General features: G+C 43.0%; 1 protein-coding gene across 1 annotated transcript; it reads left to right on the top strand.

The window, feature by feature from the left end:
* Positions 1–4,745: 4,745 nt before the first annotated feature.
* On the top strand, positions 4,746–21,225 carry ACTA2 (actin alpha 2, smooth muscle). The gene is made up of 9 exons (XM_082423889.1): positions 4,746–4,902; positions 8,604–8,758; positions 10,169–10,297; positions 12,810–12,920; positions 14,906–14,990; positions 15,359–15,520; positions 17,006–17,197; positions 18,362–18,543; positions 20,937–21,225. Exons 2-9 carry the CDS (start codon positions 8,630–8,632, stop codon positions 21,078–21,080), a joined length of 1,134 nt encoding a protein of 377 aa, XP_082280015.1. The 5' UTR covers positions 4,746–4,902; positions 8,604–8,629; the 3' UTR covers positions 21,081–21,225.
* The last annotated feature ends 2,763 nt before the right edge of the window (positions 21,226–23,988 follow it).

Raw genomic sequence — 23,988 nt, forward strand, 5'->3', positions numbered from 1 at the left:
CCTCTAGCCTGGAAGTTAGGTGCATTATAGATGAGCAATGCTGTGGGTCCCAGAGGAAAGGTGAACATGGTATGGTATGGGCAAACAGAGGAGGGGCACTTAACCAAAATGGAAGGTGGAGGGGGGTGGGGAAGGCTTACTGGGGCTTAGTGACACCTAGCTGAGTTGAGGAGGTTGCGTAGAGCATGACAGAAGAACTGGATTGCGGGGAGGAGTTAGAGCGGTAAATGGGGAAAAACTGTTCCAGGCAGAGGAACAGCAAGAGCAGAGATCCTAAGCTGTGAGCTAGTCTGATTTGTTAGTGGAAAAGTCCATTGTTCAGGACTATTGGGGCAATGTTGGAGCATACTACTTCTGAGTGGGGGTAGGTAAGGTGGAAGATACAGGCGAAACATAAGTGCTGTTAACCAAGGGAATCATAGTGTCCTTCTCCTCCAGGAATTCAACTCAGCTTGTGGAGCTCTCGATTCTTCATGATTAACCCTAATTTCCCAAGTTATCTTTTGGTGACAACGAGAATATTAAAAGCTGTTCTGCCTCCAAAATCTAACAGGGTGTTATTCTGCAAGCCTGAATGCATTTTCTTCTTTTACAAATAAAATAAAATATAGTAAAGCACTGGAATACATCTTGTAATACATTACATAGTCTAGACACGCTGAAAAGCTTAAAGGAGTGAACAAGTTTATTCCACTTTCTTAGTTGGCCTTTATGGCATTGTGGACAGACAGCTTTAGGATTTTCTGATCCCTTTCCTAACACAGGACTTGTGCATTATCTCTAAACGTCTATTGGATGTTAGTAAGTATATCTAATGTCAATGCCATTGGTGGAAATTTTCTCTTTATCTGAGAAACTGTTACAAATGCCTTGATGTGCAACAGGAAATACATTTGTGTGTGATTGAATAAACATATATGATATGCAGAATGATGGCCTCCCCAACACGTCCATATCCTAATCCCCCAAACCTGTGAATTTGCAGATGTGATTAAGTTAATCATCTTAAAATATGAAGATTATCCTGGATTATCCAGCAGGGCCCAATGTAATCACAAAGGTCCTTCTAAGAGGGAGGCAAGATGGCCAGAGTCAGAAAGAGAGATTTGAAGATGCTACAAAGCTGGCTTTGAAGATAGGGGAAGGGGCCATGAGCCAAGGAATGCAGTGGCCCCTAGAATAGAAACGACAAGAAAACACATTCTCCCCCAGAGCTTCCAGAAGAAAGATAACTATCTTGCTTTTAAACCAGTGAAACCTATTTTGGACTTCTGACCTCAAGGATTGTAATATAATACATTTTGTTGTTTGTAGTAGGTTTGTTGTAATTTGGTAAAGCAGCAAAAGGAAACTAACACAGAGTGTCACATTCTTTTGGTTAAAAGTTTAAGTCTGCGCTTTTTTTTGTCTGAGAAACTCTCTCACCTCTAGATCTAACTTTCCCTCATAGAACACTGGATAATAATAGCTAATAATTCCATAGTGCTCTCCACGGGCGAGGCAGTATTCCAGGCACTTCTCATTTATTAACTCTTCACATCTCACTACCACCTTGTGATAAGATATGATTATTAACCCTATTTTCATATAAGAAATCTAAGAGTCAGAGCGAGGACACATTATGGTTACCAGGGGGAAAGCTGGTGGCGGGGGGAGGGATAGTTAGGGAGTTTGAGATTGACATGTACACACTGCTATATTTAAAATAGATAGCCAACAAGGACCTACTGTATAGCACAGGGAACTCTGCCTAATATTCTGTCACAACCTAATTGGGAAAAGAATTTGAAGAAGAATAGATACATGTGTATGTATAACTGAATCACTTTGTTGTACACCTGAAACTGACACAACATTGTTAATCAACTGTACTCCAATATATAATAGAAAGTTTTAAAAAAAGAGAGAGAGAGAGAGAGGACACAGAGCTAGTGGTAGCTCTAGAGCTTGAACTCTGAATCAAAATCCCTTGTGTATTGCTCTAAAATTTTTTGCCTTTGTACAAAGACAAGGTCTGAAGGCTGATTTTCACTGCATTTCCTCCTTATGCTGCAGGTTGTTTCTCTCACATTTAGTGTGCCAAGTGTCTTCTCTTATGGGACATTCCTTCAAACTTCTCAGATTTTGAAATAAATAAGAGCACTGGGAAAATAAACACCATCTACTGAGTGTTAGCATATCCCCAAAATACCTGCATTTACCTTCCCGTAGGAGGTGTCAAATCAAATTCGCCATAAAAAAATTCTGATTTGCTCAAGCAAAGAACAGAATGGAGTCCAGCAAATCCCTGCAGATGTGGTTGGAATGGCCATTGTGCCAGCATGGGCTGGGTGAGTTTGTCTGCTTGGGCTGTCTTAGGAGAACTCAGCCTTTGATTCTGAGAATTCCAGAACCTGGAGAATTCTGAGAAATAGAAACAGAAAGGATGCCTTGCTCTCATTGAGTCTCCTCAGGCAAAATGAATTCTATGAGCTGAACAAAATAGTTAATGAGTGTGATCAGTCTAGAGAAAACAATTTCTACAGCCCAAATTTTCAACTGCAGCAGAAAATCATTTTCTTTGCCAGACATCCATATTATGTGGCTGTTTGCCCATACTAACACAGCCAAGTGAAATCCACATGGTAGTGGGGATAAAGATTAATCAAGAAATCATTAGGCAATTATTGAGCACTCACTGGTTACTCAGCTCTGGACTGAGGATTATAGAGGATTAAAACTGTCCCAGATCTCAAGGAATTTACAATAAATCATCATTGGATAATGCTACCAAGAGGGTATGTGCTGTTTGTAGAACCACACATCTGGGCATGATTCTTGAATGTGCTTATAGCCTGGAATTTATTTTATAGTTTTCCTGAATGGCAACCAAGTCATCAGACACTACTGTTTTTCTAATTGCTCCATAACTTCTTGGATACATGGCTGAGAGCCCCAGAAGATATCTGGCCACTTGACTGGAGATGTCTCTGTACACACACACAAACTCATCCAGCACTGCTTTCTCTCACTGAGGAGACTTGGATGGGGTATGAAAGTATAAATCTCAAACCCAGACAATGAGACCATTTAATCACTGGTTCAGAAATTTATTTTCAGTTAGAGGTCCTCCCTGGTTAGTGTCATAAATTTAAAAAAAGGAAGGAAGGAAGGAAGGAAGGAAGGAAGGAAGGAAGGAAGGAAGGAAGGAAGGGAAAAGGAAAAAAAACTTGTAAGAAAAACTAAACCTTGAATCACCGTCTTGTATGTCTGTTCGTGTCATCATAGTCTGACTGCTATCAGGGCTGTGAATGCACACTGGTAGAATCAAGGGGAGAAAATGACATAAGAATCACAAAGGTGAACATCACAACTCTTATTTTCGGTATTTAAAGAAACATTCACTACATAAACTGTCAGGGACTCCACAGACACTGCTTGAGACAGAAGTGGGAGGAGGAAGGATCCTACCTCTGCTCAAATTGCCCTCCCAATGAGGAAAATATGGAATTTCTGCTTCACGTGTTCCCTGTGGTAAAAACCACTAGATTAATCCCAAATGCCCAACTTTACGTTATATTGCATAGTCTTCAAGTTTGAACATTCACACAATTGTGTTTTCTGGTTGACACGAACTAGAAACAGTTGACACATCCTTGAAAAATACAGAGCAATCTGTTATCATTTAGTCTTAAGCCATATAAAATTATATAATCATCAATCGTGCAATTTCTCAAAGATAAATGTGTGTGTGTGTGTGTGTGTGTACCATAAATCAAACAGGTCAGACACAGTAACATGAGTGAAGGGCTGGCCACAGCTGTAAAACAGAGATATTCATCCTGGGATTTTTCTCATACGTCAGCAGAAATGCTCATGGTAGCCATCAAAAATATTTCTATCATGAATTTAGTTAGAACCTTGGCTTGGCGAAGAGGAACAGGCAAATGTAAAACCGTTGAAGTTATTTGTTGTCACCTGGGAATGAGAGCTTAAGGTCAGACTGGTGTTTACTCACTACCTTCCTTTGAGGAATGCCTGGGTCACCTGTTACCTCTGTCACCTGTCAGATGTGTCAGCGGGGCAAGAGGAGGCCCAGAGAGCCTTCCCTTAAACACGCCCTTTGCTCTCAGCCTGCCTCTGTGACAGGTGCCTGCATGAACTCTGCTTGAAGGGCAGCCCCTCTCATGCTGCTATATTGCTCAGGACAAATTAGCAGACGCAGCTAATGAACCAGGGGACCAAAATGGTTAAGGTCGTGCTGACTTCCAAGCGCCTCTGTGAAAACACGGGCCCTCAACCCTGTCTCCACTTCAATTCCTACTTCCATCAACAACCCCCCCCCAGACTTGATTCATAAACCCAGCACTGATGACCCCAAAGTTCTCACTCCCTCTCTAAACTTATGGACCACTGCAGCATCTCTTTCTTCATTGCAGACGCCATTTTTAGGGGAATTTTTAAAAGTCCCTGCTCCTCAGAGACTGCTTCTTTCTGTGCTCGGTTCATGAGGAAATGACCCGAAACGCTAGCAAGACAGCCGGCTGGCATCTCCTGAGGAATGTGCGAACTGTGCCTGCATCTGCCCCATGAGGCTCACTCAGTATCTCTGGACATTTCAGCAGTTGTTCTGAAGGCTTGGGGTGTTTATCTCCCACAGGCAGCTGAGCTGCCTGCCTTTTCATGAGCAGAGCAGTGGAATGCGGTGGAAGAGACCCAGACCTCCGGCCACCCAGATTAGAGAGTTTTGTGCTGAGGTCCCTATATGGTTGTGTTAGACTGAACGGAGGGCTGAAGTCTGTCTTTGTTCCTTGTTTGGGAAGCAAGTGGGAGGGGAGCAGACCAAGGGGCTATATAATCCTTCAGCGTTCAGCTTCCCCGAACACCAGCCAGAGGAGAGAAGCCCAGCCGAGCACTTTCAGGGTAAGTGGCTCCGGCCCAGGGATGTGACTTAGATTCCAGCGGCTCTGACATTACCCAGTATAATCAGATGTCATCTCTGGGGATTTTGGCCAGGCTCACACACTCTGAAATTTTTGAATGAAGATTGTACTACTAACACGATTGTAGCTTTTAGCTCTAATGATCTAATCTTAAAATCCAAGCTAAGACGCAGCCTGGTGTGGGAAAGGGTGGGGAGAGCAAGATGGAATGAAATCTATGTGTGTCACCTGCAACATCTGTTTATACTAAACCAACAGCCTGGGTCTTGCAGCGCATTTCAGAGACGCAGTCAAGCTGTCTGCAGTAAGTTACGTGATGATTTATATTTAGGCACTGGAAACTCCAGTATCTGCTTGTGGTTCAGATTTGGTGTGGGGATTTTTCACTGGACTGTACTTTTGGTGCAGCTACGGTGTCTGGAAGTGGATTTTAGAATTGAACCGAGGTCCGTTGCCTAGCCTTTGATGTTGGCTCCTTGTGTATTTGCATCTGGGTTCCTCTGGCTCTCATTGGTAGTGTCTTCTGTGGGAAAGTCTCTTGCATGTAACTGTGAGCTTACACTTCAAGATATATGCGTCTCGGTTGGTGGGTCGTATGCAGCAGAGCGCAGCAGGAGCCCAGCTGAATCTTTGTGAATAAAGAGAGAGGGAGCCGGGTGTGCGTCTGACAGCTGTTTGCGTTTCAGCCTATGGGATGTCTGGTTTGCATTTCTCAGCCGGGCGGGACCCAGGAGCCAGCCCTGCCACCCCAGGCTGCTCTTTGCTGTAAATCAGGGGTTGGCAGCTTCAGTCCGGACTGGAGTTTTCACACTGAGATTTTCCTTCTATTTTGTGATTCATGACTAAATATGGTTTGTGTTTCAAGACTGTCGAGCTGGGACCTGGAGCGTTCCCCTCCCACTAACTCCTCATTTTTGGCACGAGATGCGCTCGAGTCGGTTGGAGCAAACCCCCTGACCCGGGTGCTGTTCCAAAAGCAGACATTCGAGTGTGTTTTACCTAATTAGGAAATGCTTTGCTCCAAACCCAGCTGCTCATCAGGTTAGGTAAGAGTTGCAAACCACTGAGCCGGGTCCTTTCTGGGGACACAGATTTCTCTAACGACAGTGCTCGTTTTAGAGATTTTTAAATTCTTCCTGGACATTTTCTTTCTTTCTTTTTTTGCCAAATAAAAACACATTTACCAAATTTTGAGATTTTAAAATTTTCTGCATGCTTGCTGATGCTGAGCGTTAAGCCTACTTGGTCTGCAGTGCGTTCTAACACTCCCCCAAACACTTCCTGCCCAAGGAAAGGGTTATTAAGGACATGTGTATTCATAGTGACCACACCATCACGTTTTTAGAGCCTCCTAATTCCAAATAGTTTATCCTGTTTTCGGCCCTTACTTTTGTTTTGGCAAGTCTGCTTAGCACATCCAGAGAGGCTGCTGGTTCGGTGCTGACCGCCTCTGACTCATGCCTCGGACTCCGACCGCTTCTTCTGCCTTCTCTCCCTTACATTTCTCATCTCTCTTTTTGCTTCTTAATTTCCCAGGAAGGAAGCCAAATCACATGACTGCCAAACATAATTCAGTGTCTGGAAAGGGAAGGGAAGGGTGGGAAAAGAAAGAGTCGGCCATTGATAACCCTCATTTTCCATTCTTACGAGTAGAATCCACAAGTTGAAGGTTTCTGTGGGAGGCCTGGAGGGAGTGTGGAGAGAAAGCAAAGACTAGAAGTAAAAAGATCTGGATAATGATAATAATCACATAATGATGCTAATAATTTTTAAATAATATTTATTGAGAATAGATTCCCACCATAAATTATTTTAAATGTCTTTTAGAAAATCTAATCCCCATAAGAACTCTATGTGCTACCTACAGATTTTACTGTTGTTTCATAGATAAAGAAACTGATTTAGAGATGTTACATAACTTACTAAGTCACACAGCTTCTAAGCGGTGAAGGCCACACTCAAATCCAGAGTGAGACTCCAGAATCCAAGCCCATAGTCATCATGTGCTGTCATCTTTATTGTTCTAACTCTACCAGTTTTGGGATCTTGGACAAATCATTCCAACTTGAGTCTTGATTTCCTGGTTTGTCAGTTGGCGATAATAGTACATGTCCTGGATTTTAAGATATGTCCTCTCAGTTGAGGTTCATGCTCTTTGCAAAGGGTTATGTGGCATGAGACACTGACATGGAAGTTCTAGGCATTTGGAAAGACGGAGCATTGGTTTCATGGGAATGGTCTGGCACAACTCAAACTGTAATAGCTTTTTTTTCTTCTCTTATGTCTCAGAAATTTCCTTAAAAGAGTTGCCTTTTATATCTAGGCCTGGGGGTGCAATGAGTTCACCAACTTAGAAGAATCTTCCTGAACCTGAAATCCTATCATCTCAAAGTCAGGCAGACAACTCTGGGTGTCCTTCCCTTTAAAGACTACTTTCACCTAATTCTGCTTAGACAATGGAAGGGGTCTAGATTGAAAGCTGAAGCGTAGCCAAGGGGACCTGATCTCTGGTTCAACTTTGCCTGTAAGGCCCTGTGTGCCCTTGAGCAAATCACTTCCCCTGAGTTTTCTCATTTGAGAAATGAGGGCATTAAATGAAAACGTTCTCTAATAAGCCTTCAATTTCCCAGATCTTTAAGTTGTTACTTTTGCTCCAGCCTTCCAAATTTTGCCGTAGGATCCAACCTTAACAATGGGATATTTAAAATATTGTTTTCTTACTAAAAGAATACATGCTCAATTTATTTAGAAAATATTACAGAACCCAGGGATGATCATTTAAAACACCTAGAAAACCCACCACTTCAAAAATAACCCCCATCAACATCATGGTAAATATGATTAATCTTTTTCTAGTGCATAAAAATACACTTTTAATGGGATCGTACAATGTTACTTTCTCTAACCTAGTATTACATAAGAATATACCTGTAACTTATCCTTTTATTTATCTTTTTTAATGGCAACAAAGCATTCTGCTGCATGATGTGTAAAGTTTTGGATTCACCCTGGCTTGTTGGCTTACAGGGTAGCAGTGGTTTTTTATTAATGGAATAACTGTGGCCCCTAAAATATAAAGCACCTTCTTAGAAAGTTTTGATTGGTTCTAACGTTTTTCCAAGGGTAAAATTTAAAGTCCTCAGGATCCAAAAGAGAATTTTCTTTTAAACATTTTACATTAAATGTCTCAATATTTCCAAATTTTCACATGCTGCCCATTCCTCAAAATCTACATTTTTGAAAAAAAATTTGAAGTTATAACATATCTAGAAAAATGTGAAGATGGTTGGATACAGACAGCAAATTCCAGATACTTCTTTAACAAATGATTTGTCCCTGTGAATATCTGATCTCATGGTCTGATATTCCATATGTGTTCTGCAGTAGTTCATTCATTCACTTACTTAGTCAGTCTTTAAAGTGCTTGTGAGCACATGTGACGTGCCAGCCACGGTGCTAGAGACCTGTTGTATGAACGTGGAAATCAGAGTTTTAGTTATAAAAAGTTTTCAGTCTAATGAAAGTACTTTGAGATAAGTGCTGTGTTAGATAAGAATCAGCAGAGGGCGCTCTAGGAGTACACAGGAGGGGTCTCAACCCAGCCTGGAAGGTGGGAGTGGTCAGGTTAAGTGCCATGACTGCTGGATAACAGCGGGGTGGCTTCCTCCCTGTTCCCTGCAGGACCCCGTGTCGTAGCTCCAGGCAAGATGTGTGAAGAAGAGGACAGCACCGCCCTGGTGTGTGACAACGGCTCTGGGCTCTGTAAGGCTGGCTTTGCTGGGGACGATGCTCCCAGGGCTGTTTTCCCGTCCATTGTGGGACGTCCCAGACATCAGGTGAGGAAAATTTTCTCTGGAACAGAGAGAAACAAGGCTATAGATTTGGTCCCTCTCTGTCTCTGGTACCCGCTATGGGAATTCATAGATTGTCTGTTGCTCTCTGCCCGGAAATGATGTAACCATGTTAAAAATGTACCTCTGATGATTGACGTCTAGAAATAAGTGCCAATTTAATACACAGTGTTGATAGATTATCTATTGGGTGTCTATCAGATACAAAGACTGACTCTTTTTCATAAATCCTTTTTGTCTAAATGTAATCATTGTCATCAGCATCAGAAATATTTATGAGTTTATGGGTTATCTGATGTATTCCATAGCTACTGTTTGGAAAGAAACTAAAATAAAAGCCCAGGTCACTCACTCTCACAGAACCTAATGTTAGATGAAAATAAGCATTGTTACCAAATGTAATTTTACAGCTGTTAGCTGTCAACAAAATACATCTGGACAGCCACGTGGTAATTTTACGTAGCATTATGTAGAAACAAAATGCTGATGGCAGCCACAGGGTAAAAACTGAGAGTTTCATCTCAGAAATTCTCCTTCACAGCAGAAATGTATTTTGCACATTGAGCCGATCTGATTGATATTTAAGCTTTCAATTTGGCATAGATTCACAAGAACAAATAACAGAAGCCTTTCCCCATGAATGAACTCTGTCCCTTTGTTGAACTTTTGGGATGGAGATATTTTGCATAAATCACTACTTACGGAACTATAGTAGCCACGACTGTTTTGCAATTTTAAGTCACTCCAGTGCAATTTTAAATTTTAGTAATGAGAATTTTTTTTTTTGGAAAGCTTCAATGATTAAAAAATACGTCCCACTTAATGGATTAAAAAATACATCCCACTACTTTAGGCAGATGTCAATGTTGATTGGTATGAATTTATCTATGAGAAATCAAGCACAGAGTGATCATTTGTAGAAATAATGTTTTTGCTTATAACGGTTAGATATACTCTCGGGTAGTTGACAACTTCAAAAGTACAGTTTAAAGGATTTATAAGAGGCAAAATGCCATTTAACTAATATGTAAAATTTTACATATCCATTCAACAAATAATGATTGAGTGCCGAATATGTGCCAGGCAATTTGTCATAGTGGCGAACAAGACAGATACAATCTTTGCCCTAAGAGAGCTCATCAAGGGATGTAGAAGATACATGACACAAAGTTGCCTTGCCCCCAGGGTTCTCTGCTATTTGAGAGAACTAGTCAGGCCTGTTTCCAATCAACTAAGGCTGTTTCTTAAGAACTTAGTGACGGTAGGATTCAGCATATCATTGTTGGTACCGGAAGGAACTTTCTATCGCAATGATTTAACCCTTTGTGTTCGGACTGTAATCAGTTCACAAGTTCTGAGAGAGGCTGGCTCTGTGACATGTTGAACCTTTTTTAGGGGGTGATGGTGGGAATGGGACAAAAAGACAGCTACGTGGGTGATGAAGCACAAAGCAAAAGAGGCATCCTGACCCTGAAGTACCCGATAGAACACGGCATCATCACCAACTGGGACGACATGGAAAAGGTACCGGGAGATTCATGCATAATTCCTGTGGCTCCAGATTCCAAACATCTTGCTACTGCTGGGGAAAAGAACTGGCTCACTTTGCCCAATTGTACTTTTACTTGTTGATGTTCCTTCTAGATTATTACTAACTGGGAAAAAAAAAAAATCCTGAACTGTTTCTTTAAATTAAAAAAAAAAAAAAAAGCAAATCCTTTGCCTAACAGGGTTTATAAACCAATTAGAGTGAGCTAGCTCTTCAGATGAGAACAGTAGTCCTTAGACAATGGTGGGTATTAATAGTCTATTGCTCAGTCCACTGGCTTGCCCTCCGAGGACAAGCATTATATGAGTAGCAGCCAGGAGAACAAAGGGTTGCCTTCACCCACCCATTCTTGAAAGCTTTTCATTAACTCACCCTGAACATTTAAAAAATATACATATATTTTTAGTTTTCACTATAGAAAACTATACATTCATACGTTCCTGAATGTCCCTCAACATATTGAAGCCCAAGCACATGACAAAAAATTTTAAATAAATATTTTTAAAAGTATCTCCCTGTGTTGCATTAAGAGAAGTCTTTATCTCCCAGATCCATATAGCAGAGCTAATGAGAAGAGTTAAATCCTAGGATTTTGATGTTTGTTATTAGAAACATTATGGAAACACAAGTGATCAGAGAAAAAGCAGAAGAAATAATGAGAAAGTGACTTAAATTTTTCAAATGCAGCAAATATATTAGAACCAGAACATCTGGACTTTCATATATCTGTCAGCTCCATACACACACACACACACACACTCTCTCTCTCTCTCTCTCTCCCACTAGTGTAAAAGAAAATAGTGTTGCTAGGATTTATCAGTAATAATGCTGAAACTTCTGCTTCTCTACAAAAATTGTGTTTCATGAGGTTTACTGCGTCTAAGATTCTGGATTTGGTTAAGACTGCAGTTTTCACTGTGAAGAAGATATTAATAGTGGGAAAATACTCTTTTAAGAGTTTCTCCATGGAGCTGGCAGCGTCTCAGAAGGGATGCACCTGGAGAAAGATCCTTGGAACAAATAAAGCATTCCATAATTTCTAAAATTTAAATTCAAAGGGTCTTCGAGAGAGAGAGAGAGAGAGATTGGTTGGTTTTTAAACGACGCTTCAGAGTACCCATAGTATATAATACGATTGGTAGAATTTCTTTTCTTCACTTTTTTTTTTTTTTTTTTTGATTTCTTGAACACTGTGCTGCTTTTACTCCATCAAAGGAATAGAACTTTCAGGAGTCTCATTTCCTTTCTAGAAACAACAAATTCAAAACCAAAGTAACTGCAATAAGATAAAGACTCTTTAAGGTCGATCTAGCTTTTATTAATGTATGAGCTTTCACTAGCAATTCTTGTTTTATTTTGTTTTAATTCTGAATGAATTTAATATTTCTGGTGCTAGTGGAGAATTTTCAGGCTTTTAAAAATAACTAATTAACTGAACCTTTTTCACGATGCTTTGTTCTTTATGGCATCCAGGGATTAAAGAAGATGCTCACAATATTCCGTAATAATCTATATGGGAAAAGAATCTGAAAAAGTGTGGATATATGTATATATATAACTGAATCACTTTGCTGTACACCTGAAACTAACACAACATTGTACATCAACTATACTCAAATATAAAATAAAAATTAAATTTAAAAAAGAAACAACTCAAAAATAAAAATAAAAAAAATAAAGAGGCTGCTCAACCATGAAGCAAACACAAATATGTCCAAAGTACATCACACGGACATGCTAGAAATAGGCACTGGCTTTTTTTGGAAACACCTGAAGGCCAAATGTCTGCCCATGAACGAAAGGTCCAGAGTGTGCTGACCGAGGCAGGCTTCTCTCAGCCCTGGGGAGCAAAGAGGGGAATGGAGGGGAGGAAAATTTCCCTTAAATATTAAAAATGGCAATTAGGTTTTCAGGTCAGCTTCATTCATCCTTTCATATATTCATTCATTTGTCCTTTTACTTGCTACTCTAAGTCATTTGCCCATGAGTATTAACTAAAGTGGAAATAGGGGGTAAAGAAGATATAGTTGAATAATGGTAACATTTACTCTGGGCTAGGTACTGGGCTAGATAGCAACTCTAGGGTTCCCTGACTTAAGACAGGGACAAATTATTTTTATGTTACCCATGGAGAGATTGTGGCTGAGAAGGGTTAAAATTTACCTAAGCTCACGTAACCAAGAAGTGGTTAAGCCAGGATTTGAACCCAGGTTTGATGCCAGAGCCTGTACCCTTAACCACTACTCCATCCTGCCTCATAGCCCTGGGTTTGCATTTTTGCTCATTCACCTGCTAGCTGTGTATCCTCAGTGAGTTACTTACAGTCCTTGAGTTTCAGTCTCTGCATCTGTAAAAATGAGGACACATAATGAGTACTTCTAGCATTTTATTTGGACCTGGTTTCATTAGCCCATTCTGATCCCTTTTCGAGCACTGCAGTGCCCTTACAGCGTCACATCATTGTGTTTTTCCCGGTCCCCCTGCTAGATCTGGCACCACTCTTTCTACAATGAGCTTCGTGTTGCCCCTGAAGAGCATCCAACCCTGCTCACCGAGGCACCCCTGAACCCCAAAGCCAACCGGGAGAAAATGACCCAGGTAAATATGCACTCCAGGGCCCAGCACTTTGGGGTCTGGGGAAAGTCCTGTGTTGAAGGGGCTGTGCAGGGCAGCAGCGAGGAGGCCCACCCAACAGTCCACTCACAGGCTGATAACTTTCCAGGATTCCAAAGCCCCGGCGCATCCTTACTGCAGGAATGGCCCCTTGGTTCCAAGAGCAACAGGAAATTTCCAAGATTTAACTGAAAAGGTGACATGTTTAGGTTAAAACCTTGTAAGGAGAAGTCATTTCAAAGTGCAGGATAACATAAAAATGGGGAATTTTGGTTCTGGAGTCCGACAGATCCCGGTTTGAAAACTCGATCTGTCACTTAATCAGCTATGTGACTTTAAAGAATCCACTTAATTTCTCAGAGCCTCAGTTTCCTTGTGCATATGTTGGGAATAATATTAGTACTATTATTTTTCAAAGGATTGATGTGAAGATTAATGAGGTAAAGGCTAAATGTGTTTCATGGTACCTGGTATGATAACCTTCAACAAATAGTTTTTATTGTCATTATTGTGACTTGTCTGAAGCTCAAAGGTTTTGGATCAGGAGACCATCGTTCCACCAGCCAGACAAGATTTCCAGTTTGGATGAGCTGTTAAGTATATACACCTAGTGTCAATTTCATGCTTGCTATGGTTAAGCACTGGACTAAGCATTTTATACGCATTGTCTCTTTAAATCTTAACAACGTAAAGCAGGAGCTATTCGTATGCTGAGGCTCAAGTACATTAGGTGATTGTCCCAAGGTCACACAGCTAGAAGTGGCAGAGCTTGGATTTGGCCCATGATCTTTTGACCTCGGAGAATAATAAATGTATATACTGCAGGGTCTTTTTCTAGGAAGAGTTCTAGGCCCTACACCAACACACTAGCAGCTGTTCTCTACAGGGGAACATCTGTGTGCCTGGGAAGTGCTCATGTAGCAAGAGATGTTGTTTCTTATGGGGATTATTTTTCCTGTGAATGGTAAAAAATATAGTTGGGGATTATGGCAGTCTAGCAAATGATGCTAGATATTCACTCTGGTGAATGGACCAGGGAGGGTTTTGCAGATGGAGAAATGGTGGTCTGTGGGCATCTCCGTGGGCACAGATTTCTAATGCTTGACCCGGAGGGACTCTGGTTCTAATCCTGTCCCTAGACTGCATGGGCTGCCACACTGACATTCATACCTGGTTCTCTGTTACCAGCAGGCAGTTCTTTTCTTCCAGGAATCAGGGCTCCTTCACTGCCGCCAGAGTGGCCTCAGATTCTAGGGCTGGCAGTGACCCAGCAACTACATAAAAAAGTGGAACAGATTGAACGAACCTCAGACCGCAGAACAGGGCTCATCTCAACCAGTCTGAGCTTCAGGTTTAAAAGGCCTCTTTCGGGAATTCCCTGGCGGTCCAGTGGTTAGGACTCTGAGCTTTCACTGCAGAGGGCCTGGGTTCAATCCCCGGTCAGGGAACTAAGATCTGCAAGCCGTGTGGCCAAAAAAAAAAAAAAGGCTCTTTCATACACCAGAGAAGTATAGATGCTGTGTTTTGTTTCTTTTGGCTTTGATAACAGTATCAAGTCCTGGACTGTCCACACTGGAGGACCCTCAGAACCCTTCTCATCCAAACTCCTCCTCCATTTGTAATCAAGAGACCTGGAATGAAGCCCACATTATTCAGCTGTTAGTTTGGTGAATTCTCCCAGGTCATGTTCAAGTCAGGGCCAGGGCCAGGGCCAGAAGCTAGACCCTCCTTATACCTGGCTGGTCATGTATCCCCCTCCCCATGCCATCAGGCCTCTGGTATAATGGTTTCTTCATTTACACCTTCATTTCTCCTTGACTAGTAACCAAGGCTGCCCTGGCCCTCCTCTACCTTAGTTTCCTCTACCCAGAACCACGTGGGCCCTCTGCATTCCTCAACAAGATGCTGTCTTGTGCATTCTTGGTAAGACTGGCAACATCACTAACTCAGCTCTTTGAATTGCTTTGCAGATTATGTTTGAGACTTTCAATGTCCCAGCCATGTATGTGGCTATTCAGGCAGTGCTGTCCCTCTACGCCTCTGGACGTACAACTGGTAGGTGGTGGGGAGGGGTGAGAGCCTCAGTTGAATACACCATCAGTTACAGGATTTAACGGTTCATAAACACGCGGGTTGTGATGGATTGGGGTTTAGTTCGAATTGACAGGGTTAATTCCAGCCCTCAGAGGTCTTCTTCTTACCTTTAAAATTAAGCCCTTTAACTTGTATTTCCAGGAGGACTTCTCCTATTGTTTCCCTCTTCCTGTTCTTTTTTGTTCTTTATCCAGCCCTGCCCCACTTCTCCTATCAAATGCCTTCCTTCCTTTCAAATAAGAGGCTTAGAAATTCCCCTTCTACTAGACCAGTAAGTGATCCCATACCAGCTGCCCTAGTGACTTTTATTGTGTACAACTGTCCCCCAGGCATTGTGCTGGACTCTGGAGATGGTGTTACCCACAATGTACCCATCTATGAGGGCTATGCCCTGCCCCACGCCATCATGCGTCTGGACCTGGCTGGCCGAGATCTCACCGACTACCTCATGAAGATCCTGACTGAGCGAGGCTATTCCTTCGTGACCACAGGTGAGGCTTGCGGGAGATAAAGGGAGGGGGTGTAAGGGCGGGGTGTTCTTCCCAGACTTGGTGATTATCCAAGGAAACAATGGGAGGCAGCCTTGCAGATATCAAGGCCTGATTCTAATGCCCAGGGCAAAGCAGTGAATATTTTGCTATGTGAAATCGCTAACCGATTACACTATTTCTTCAAGAAGAACGGTTATAACCATCTGGTATTATGAGCTGGTCAGAATTGCATTATTTGAACATTTTTTAATCCCTTCCATTCACACATAGAGACTGAAGATGGTATGGCGTGGTGATGGGCAGTCTTTGGAGACATCTCAGTAGGACTTGGGTCCCAATTCTGCCACTCACTAGCTGTGTGACCTTGGACTAGATGCCCAAGTTCACTAAGCCATAGCCTCTTCATCTGTAAAATGGGAGTAATCATAGACCCTTTCTCACAAGGATGTTGTGAGTAGTAAATGAGATCATGCACGTGCAATTCCTGGCCCTGAGGAAGCACGCAGCGCTTGTTAGTGACTATTAATATCAACCCGCAGGCAGCGACACATTTGTCTTCAGACTATAAACTGGCGTCACCTGGTCTCTATCTACGAGAGGCAGAGGCAGACTATACTAGAGATGTCGGGATGTCCTCAGTGCCCTTGACCCTGGCTGCCCGCCCTCCCTTGGTCAGTTTGGTCTTGTCCAAATGTTTAGGTTTCTGGACATCCCTGAAGCTTATTCTAGACTCCAAGTTTGAGCCCTGAAGATGTTAAAATCTCCTTTTGGAGTAGGCAGTTGAGTGAATTCTGTTCCTCCTCTACTCCCTATGAAGAATTCCAAGATGCTTCCAAAAGGTTCCCAGGGGCCCAGATGGAACAAATAGCTTAGAACTTCAGAGGGCAGGAGTCTGAAAGCGGTCTGCCTGCCCACTTCTTCCATGCACCACTGGGGCCTTCTCAACTGGGACTTGTTCTGAGCCAGGGCCTGCCTCTTTCTGGAAGCTGATGAATTTTCCAAGGGTTTGAGCTAGAATCTACCTGGCCCAGATGACACAGGTCTCTGGAGCTTTTTGAAACTCTAGGGGCCTCTAAGGGGCGGCTTCGGCACGCGTCTTCCTGGTCAACTGAAAATCCAATATAACAAACGGTTATAAAGCACTTATAATGGAGATTCATTAGTTAATCGTGCAAAAAAGTTAATGTGCAAAGGATTTCCTGCTCTTTGCCTGTTTCTAGCCAGCTCATTTGCATCCTGTCCTGAACTTTCCAGACAATATTTGCTAAGAATCTTCTGTGTGAGGCACTCCGCTGGGAACAGAAGCGGTTCTGTAGTGGACTTATAATTTAATTGCCCTGATGGATTTGGGGTTGCAGAATGTAATATCGAACTTATACACTTTGTGGATGGGGCCTGTATTGTAGGAGAGTCTGCAGTAGGGCAGGTGGATTTTTACTGCCTGTGCAAACCATGTTTGCCACCATGTTTGTATCTCGCTGACAGCTGAGCGTGAGATTGTCCGGGACATCAAGGAGAAACTGTGCTATGTAGCCCTGGACTTTGAAAACGAGATGGCCACTGCTGCGTCCTCCTCCTCCCTCGAGAAGAGCTACGAGCTGCCTGACGGGCAGGTGATCACTATTGGGAACGAGCGGTTCCGCTGCCCAGAGACCCTGTTCCAGCCCTCGTTCATCGGTAGGCAGCACTCCCTGCCCTTGCTTCTGGGGAGACCACCCTCTCCTCCTGCACCCAGCTGACCCTCAGCCCCCAGCACCCTTCTGCGTGTGGGGACATGTGACAGGGGCCACAAAACCGAGTGCATTTCTAAACCAGGGCAAAGGAAAGAATGTCACATTTTTAAGAGTTAAGGAGGCCAGAAAAGGAGTTTTCTTTTTAAGAAAGCATTGTCTATGTTGTAGTCAAGCCCAAAGCATTCTTGGCGTGTGGTTTACAGTGAAAGAATCAGATACTCTCTGTGCTTAGGACACAGTGGAGCCACCGGATGGATGGGAAAGATAGGTTGAATGCTGAGTTTGGGAATAATAGGGGGAGAGAAAAATGGAAATGCCCAATCCTACGTTAGCACTGACCTTGGGGGACAGGTTAGCATAGTTGTTTACAGAGGGCAGGCTCTGGGAGGGGTGAGACTGGGTTTGAGTCTTAATTCTCTATTCATGACCTTGGACCCTGAAGTCTCAGTGTCCTCATCTATAAAATGAGGATTGTCATAGTACCTATTTCATAGCGTGGCTGTGAGGATTACACGAGCTGTGTGGGGGGCACTTAGCCCAGGACTTGGCCGAAACGAGCATTCAATGCTTATTAGATATTGGCTGTAATTAATCACTAAGCATTATTAGTATTACATCATAAAACTGCAAAGATTGAAGAAAAGCGAGTCTTCGTCCAAATAAAATGAAGCTTTTTTTTTTTTTTTTTGGATGATTCAGCATCATATAGTTTTAAGGAGTAAGAACAAGGCAGCAGCCAAAGAGGGACTTGGGAGAGTTCTGAGCAACGGCTGCAACATTGGCTCAGCGTGGAAACTTCTGCTGGCAATCTGAAGACTTTGCTTCTTATTTGAATCATTTATAGTAGTGAGTCTATTAAAAATTAGGGCTATGATGTTGTAGCCGCCCACCCTCCCAGAGATGCTGAGGCAGGGCTTCCTCCCTAGACAAGAGGTAGGAGGACATGGGGCCTTCGAGGACCTTTCGGTCCTGAGATGGCTGGTTCCCAGAGCATCGTGCCTGCCTAGCTTTGGTCCAGTGTAAGATCATCCAGGTGCTCGCACCGTCTTCCACGTCAACCTGGGCTTTATTCGCCACCCAAGGACCACGGCCCGTGTCTCTTTTCCAGGGATGGAGTCCGCTGGCATCCATGAAACCACCTACAACAGCATCATGAAATGCGATATTGACATCAGGAAGGACCTCTATGCTAACAACGTCCTCTCCGGGGGCACCACCATGTACCCCGGCATTGCCGACCGCATGCAGAAGGAGATCACGGCCCTGGCGCCCAGCACCATGAAGATCAAGGTACAGTTCAGTGACGGACCCATGTATCCTGCTGGCAATGCCAGCCCTACAACCAGAGGTGAAGGACTCTTCAGAGGCTACATCTTGGTCACATGCATGCACTCACGGGTTTTAGAGCTAGGCAGTGGTTAAAAGTCCACAAGTCCCATACTTTAAAGGATATAGGTCAGTTCAGTTCATAAAGGAGTTGAATTATCTTGTACAAAATTTCATCTATACTTATCCTTGTCAATCAGCTACTTTCAGCAGCTGCAGTGAAGGTCAATAGAGCCCCCCATGTGTCCATATCTCACTAAAATACACATTTTGTTGTTTTTCCTCATCACAAAAATAGTGCATGTCATGTATAGAGCATTACAAATATTACAGATGAACCAGACTTATTTCTGAAGAGGTGTAAACCCTGTAGATTCAGTAGCGTATACTCTTCTTCCAGTACTAAATGTGACTCCATCTCAGTGGCCAGGAATTAGAATTTTATCTTCATCTCTCTGTCTGACATACCCTTTGATACAAGTGCTCAAAAGTGCAGCATGACCCCAGGATGACCAAGCTCAGTCCTTGAGCCATCAGAACCCCTACACTGTGTGAGTTTTGAGTCACAGTCAAAGAAACTCAGATTAAAAAGCCATCATTCTTTGGAGGCAAACTGGTGACTTCTCAAAGGCTGTTATCACTCTGAAATCAGGAGGCCAGGCTGGGACCTTCTGATCCACGTCCCAGGGAGCAGGAGAAGGGGCACCCTGGGGGCAGTTCACACACACGAGAGGTATTCAGACAAGTTCTCTGTTATTTGCACTCTTTTTTTGAAAGGGTCTGCAGCTAACATAACAGGGAGGCCTAGACTGAAGCATGCTCTCTCTCCACATTAGAGGCTCGGAATTCTGCGGGTTAAGAGGAGAGAGACTGTTTTCTGAGGATTTGTGATTCTCAGATGCCCCTCCGACTGGCACTTACCTCCTCATCTTCCCACCCTGGAGGCAGGGACATGAAACCAGCTTCTAGGGTTGCTGAGAAAGCCAACCTAGGTTGGGGGTATACGACAGACATCCAGCTAGAGTTGGGTAGTTTCTAGTTCTTCAAACTTGGAGTCTTGAATAGAAATGAATGTAGAACTTTGAGCTCCTGTGTGATGAGAGCAAACCATTAAAAACCTGGCACAGTAAGATGGTGACATTAGGGGAAACTGACACTGAATGGGGGTGGGGGGTGGTCTATAGGAACTCTCTGCACTGTCTTTACCACTTTTCTGTAAAACTAAAATTATACGAAAATGAAAAGTTATTTCTAAAACAAAACAAAAAAATACCTGGAAGAGGTCCAGGTTTGCATACTGGGTCTGATATGTACCAACCGGTGTGATCAAGGTCAATTACTTAAACCTCTCTCAGTCTCTGTTTCCTCATTTGGAATACGAGAGTAATTCAGTACTTACTCTTCAAAGTGGTTATGAGCATTAAATGAGATAATACATGTAAAATGCTTAGCTAAGTGCTCGGCACATGGTAAGTGCTCAGTAAATATCAGCTACTTGTATTAAAAATAAATGTTCAGCCAGAGCTCAAGGGATAAACAGAAATTAAACCCTTTCACCACCGTTTCAGAAATACCTTATCTGTTGGCCCAAGTGTCCATATTCATTTCTACCCAAGTATCCAAGTCTGATGTGGAATTTGGAATTACTCAACTATAGCTATTTTTAGAGTTGCTGTAGGGAGACATACCCTTGGCCTGATTCACTGCTCTCTGAGCCTAAACCATTCATTGATTTAAGAAATGTCAACATGTCCTTATATGCCAGGCCTGGGCAGTGGGTAGGACCAGCCAATGCAGCCTAACCCGGACCTATCCCAGGGGAATGTTCATCCCAGTGGGGGACGCTTGGGCCCCTCTGTGTTAAACAGTGCATCTCAGTGTACTTAATCAGGTCTATAGTAAGTTCCTGTGTGGTAAGTTCTGGCACAATCAAAACTTCTCCTTGAAGCTGCTGGTGTTTGTGTCCACAGAGCGTATGTGTCGTGCTGAGTTCTGAAGAACAGCTTATGGAAGTCAGGGACATTGTCAGGGCTTAAGTGGAGGCCGTGCAGGATTTGGGGCCAACTTTCAGTTTGCCCAATAGTAGACTGAATGCAGCAGGGGTGTCATAGATGCTTTGGAACAGATTGTGTAAAAGGAAGCTGGGAAACCAAATGTGCTCACTGAAGAATCTCTAAATCCACAACTTATTCACACCCCATGGGTTAGGGTTCAGGTTCGGATTCAGCATCTAACAGCCAAGACTATCCCTGTTGTCCATGAAACTTCAGCTGGGGCCACCAAATTCGGACCATGCTGGAATGCCCAGGCCCCGTCCTAGTGCATTAATGGCCCTTCTTTCTCATGCTGACCGACAGATCATTGCCCCTCCCGAGCGCAAATACTCCGTCTGGATTGGCGGCTCCATCCTGGCCTCTCTGTCCACCTTCCAGCAGATGTGGATCAGCAAACAGGAGTACGACGAGGCCGGGCCATCCATCGTCCACCGCAAATGCTTCTAGAACACTTCCCTGCTCTCTGTCTCTAGCACACACTGTGAATGTTTTGTGGAATAATGCCTTCAATTCTTTTCCAAATCATTCCTAGCCAAAGCTCTGACTTGTTACCTATGTGTTTTTTAATAAATCTGAAATATGTTACCTGTAACCTGTCGCCTTGGCCTCTGATCAGCACCAGGCTGATCATGTTATTTCTGTTAGGCTGACCTCACCCATTACCGAGTGGCTCCCTCTAGTGGTACGGCCGAGGACATGACAACCAGGATGTGTAAGTTTCCCAGGAAAGGGTAGAAATCACATTAACACGGGAAGTGCCAACCAATGCCGTAAGTGGGAAGAATTTGAAAACCCACAGGAGATAAACATAAACATGGGTTAAAATGTATCAACAGGATAATCCACACTGACTCACAACTTGCTGAGTCATTATATAACTTTGCTCTCTATAACTTCCTGACTGGTAGCCTGGTGGGTGAAAATAAAACAACAACAACTGTGTGTGTGTGTGTGTGTGTGTGTGTGTGCTTGTACACACACATACATACATATATTATACATGCACATATATATGACTTTTTATATGTAACAAATTAAACTTAAATATATATTAAAAGAAAGTATGACTTAAATTTACCAGGGGAAACATAGATTTTTAAAAAACAGAAATGGTGCTCTAAAATCTCACTACACATATAAATCATCTGTTTGCCTTCTTCTAATCAATATCTGTCTCTGAAAATAATACTACAGTTACATTCACACCAGAAGGCATGGGAAAAATAACAATACTTTCCAAGGACCACTGGTGTCAATCATCACCACTAAGGGATTCACATATATCTTCACTCATTTGTTCTTCAGAACTCTTTGGGGAAAATATTATTATCATACCCATTTTATTTTACTTTATTTTGATGTTAATTTTTTATTGAAGTATAGTTGATTTACAATGCTGTGTTAGTGCCATGTGTACAGCAAAGTGATTCAGTTATACACACATATATAGTTACTCTTTTTCAGATTCTTTTCCCTTATAGGTTATTACAAAATACTGAGTAGAGTTCCCTGTGCTATACAGTAGGTCCTTGTGGGTTATCTTTTTTTTTTTTTTGGTCCGGCTGCACCATGCGGCATGCAGTATCTTAGTTCCCCGACCAGGGATGGAACCTGTGGCCCCTGCAGTGGAAGTGTGGAGTCTTAACCACTGGACCACCAGGGAAGTCCCGGTTATCTATTTTTTATATAACAGTGTGTATATGTTAATCCCAAACATTTTATAGAGGAAGAAACAGAAGTTTTCCCTTAATATCATTATATAGGAGAGCTGCCAACTTCTCTTTTACCCAACTGGCCCTGGAGGTACAAAGATGTATAAAAATACTTTCCCTGCCCTTAAGCGTCTTTGTCTCAAAGCACTTTTCTGCCCAGGCCGTTTAGCATCCTCGCAGCTCCCCGGCTGAGTGCCACTTGTCCTCCTGGGTATAAACATCTGAGTGCGGTCAGCAGCCACTGGCTGTCCTTGGGAGTCAGGAGGTGGATCTCCGTCCATCTCACTGCAGAGACCTCAGAGTCAAAGATTTAATGCCTGTTTGGTCCAGAAAACCCAAGCTTCCCCTGGTCTCCTCTGCCCTGTAGCTTCAGCCAATTAAGATTAATACTACAAATAATAAGAGCTGGCATGTGCTGAGTAACTGTCATGACCAGATCCTGCCAAGCCTTTTATATTAGGATCTCATTTTATCTTACAACAGCCCTATGGATTGGATATTCTCATGGCCTTTTTACAGATGGAGCAACCGAGGCTACGAGTGGTTAAGGAACATACCCAATGTTATACTACTGGCAGAGATGGGACTTGGGCTTGGTTCCAAATCCATACTCTTAGCCTTTAAGCCAGCATTTCTCAAAGAGCAGGTCACACAGGTCAACCTCAACGGGAGCTCATTTTAAATGGACAGATTTCTGGGAAACCCAAAGCCTGCCAAACTAGGAGGTCTGGAGCTGTGGCTGGGAACTTGAGCTTTAATCAGATTTCTCTGGTGATTCTTCTGCACATCAAAATCTGAGAACAACTGTTAACGTGCTATGATTGAAATTTTCCAGTTGCAAATTTATGCTTACCATGCAAGGCACTCCATACCCACTAAATTGAAACTTAAGGATTAGTGTACAAATACTTGGAAACAGATGACTTTCATAATTGAGGCAAAGATCACCAAGCATTCCCGTTGTAGTCACTGCAGGGTTTAGGTAAAGTGAACCAAGTTGACTGTAGTGTTGTACTTCACATTCACCACCAGAGGGCGCGAGCTCTCCGGTAAAGAAAAGGGCGTTTAGAACAGTCTCTCACAGAATCTGGAAACTGGCGTGGCCCTAGGCAAAAATCAGGAAAACCTGAACCACCCACCGAATGTGCATTAGTGAAACGTTCTTTCCTTGTGAGCACCCAGCCGCAGTGCCTAAGCCCCTTCTCCCAGTCATAGATCAGTAACTCCTCCCCTTCGTGCCACAGATGCCCATGACTTGGAGGGCTGGGCAGGTGGCAGCGTCTCTTGATGAGCCTCACATGAATCTCCAGAGGAGGTAAACCCAGCAACAGACAGGTTTGGCTTCTTCGTGAGTCCTCTTCTGTCCCCTAACAATAGCAAACCAAACTCTATCTAACACTTCTCCTATGACCACCAATTTTCCCACAACGGGCCCATGCAGCCCCTGAAGATGACATGAGTTTTTAATAACATTGATCCACATCATGCAACCTTTGCTGTGAGCACATCAGCAGAAGGAAGCACTATTTTTTAAAAACGAATAATTCTCCGTCGCCTGTGTGGCATCATTTGTGTAGTCAGGCCGAGCTTGAGTATTTTGAGCAGGATTTCAAACAAAGAACAGCCTGGAAAAGAATTTGCAG

This window comes from Balaenoptera physalus, assembly GCF_965194825.1.
Source record: "Balaenoptera physalus genome assembly, chromosome: 14".
Lineage (NCBI taxonomy): Eukaryota > Metazoa > Chordata > Mammalia > Artiodactyla > Balaenopteridae > Balaenoptera > Balaenoptera physalus.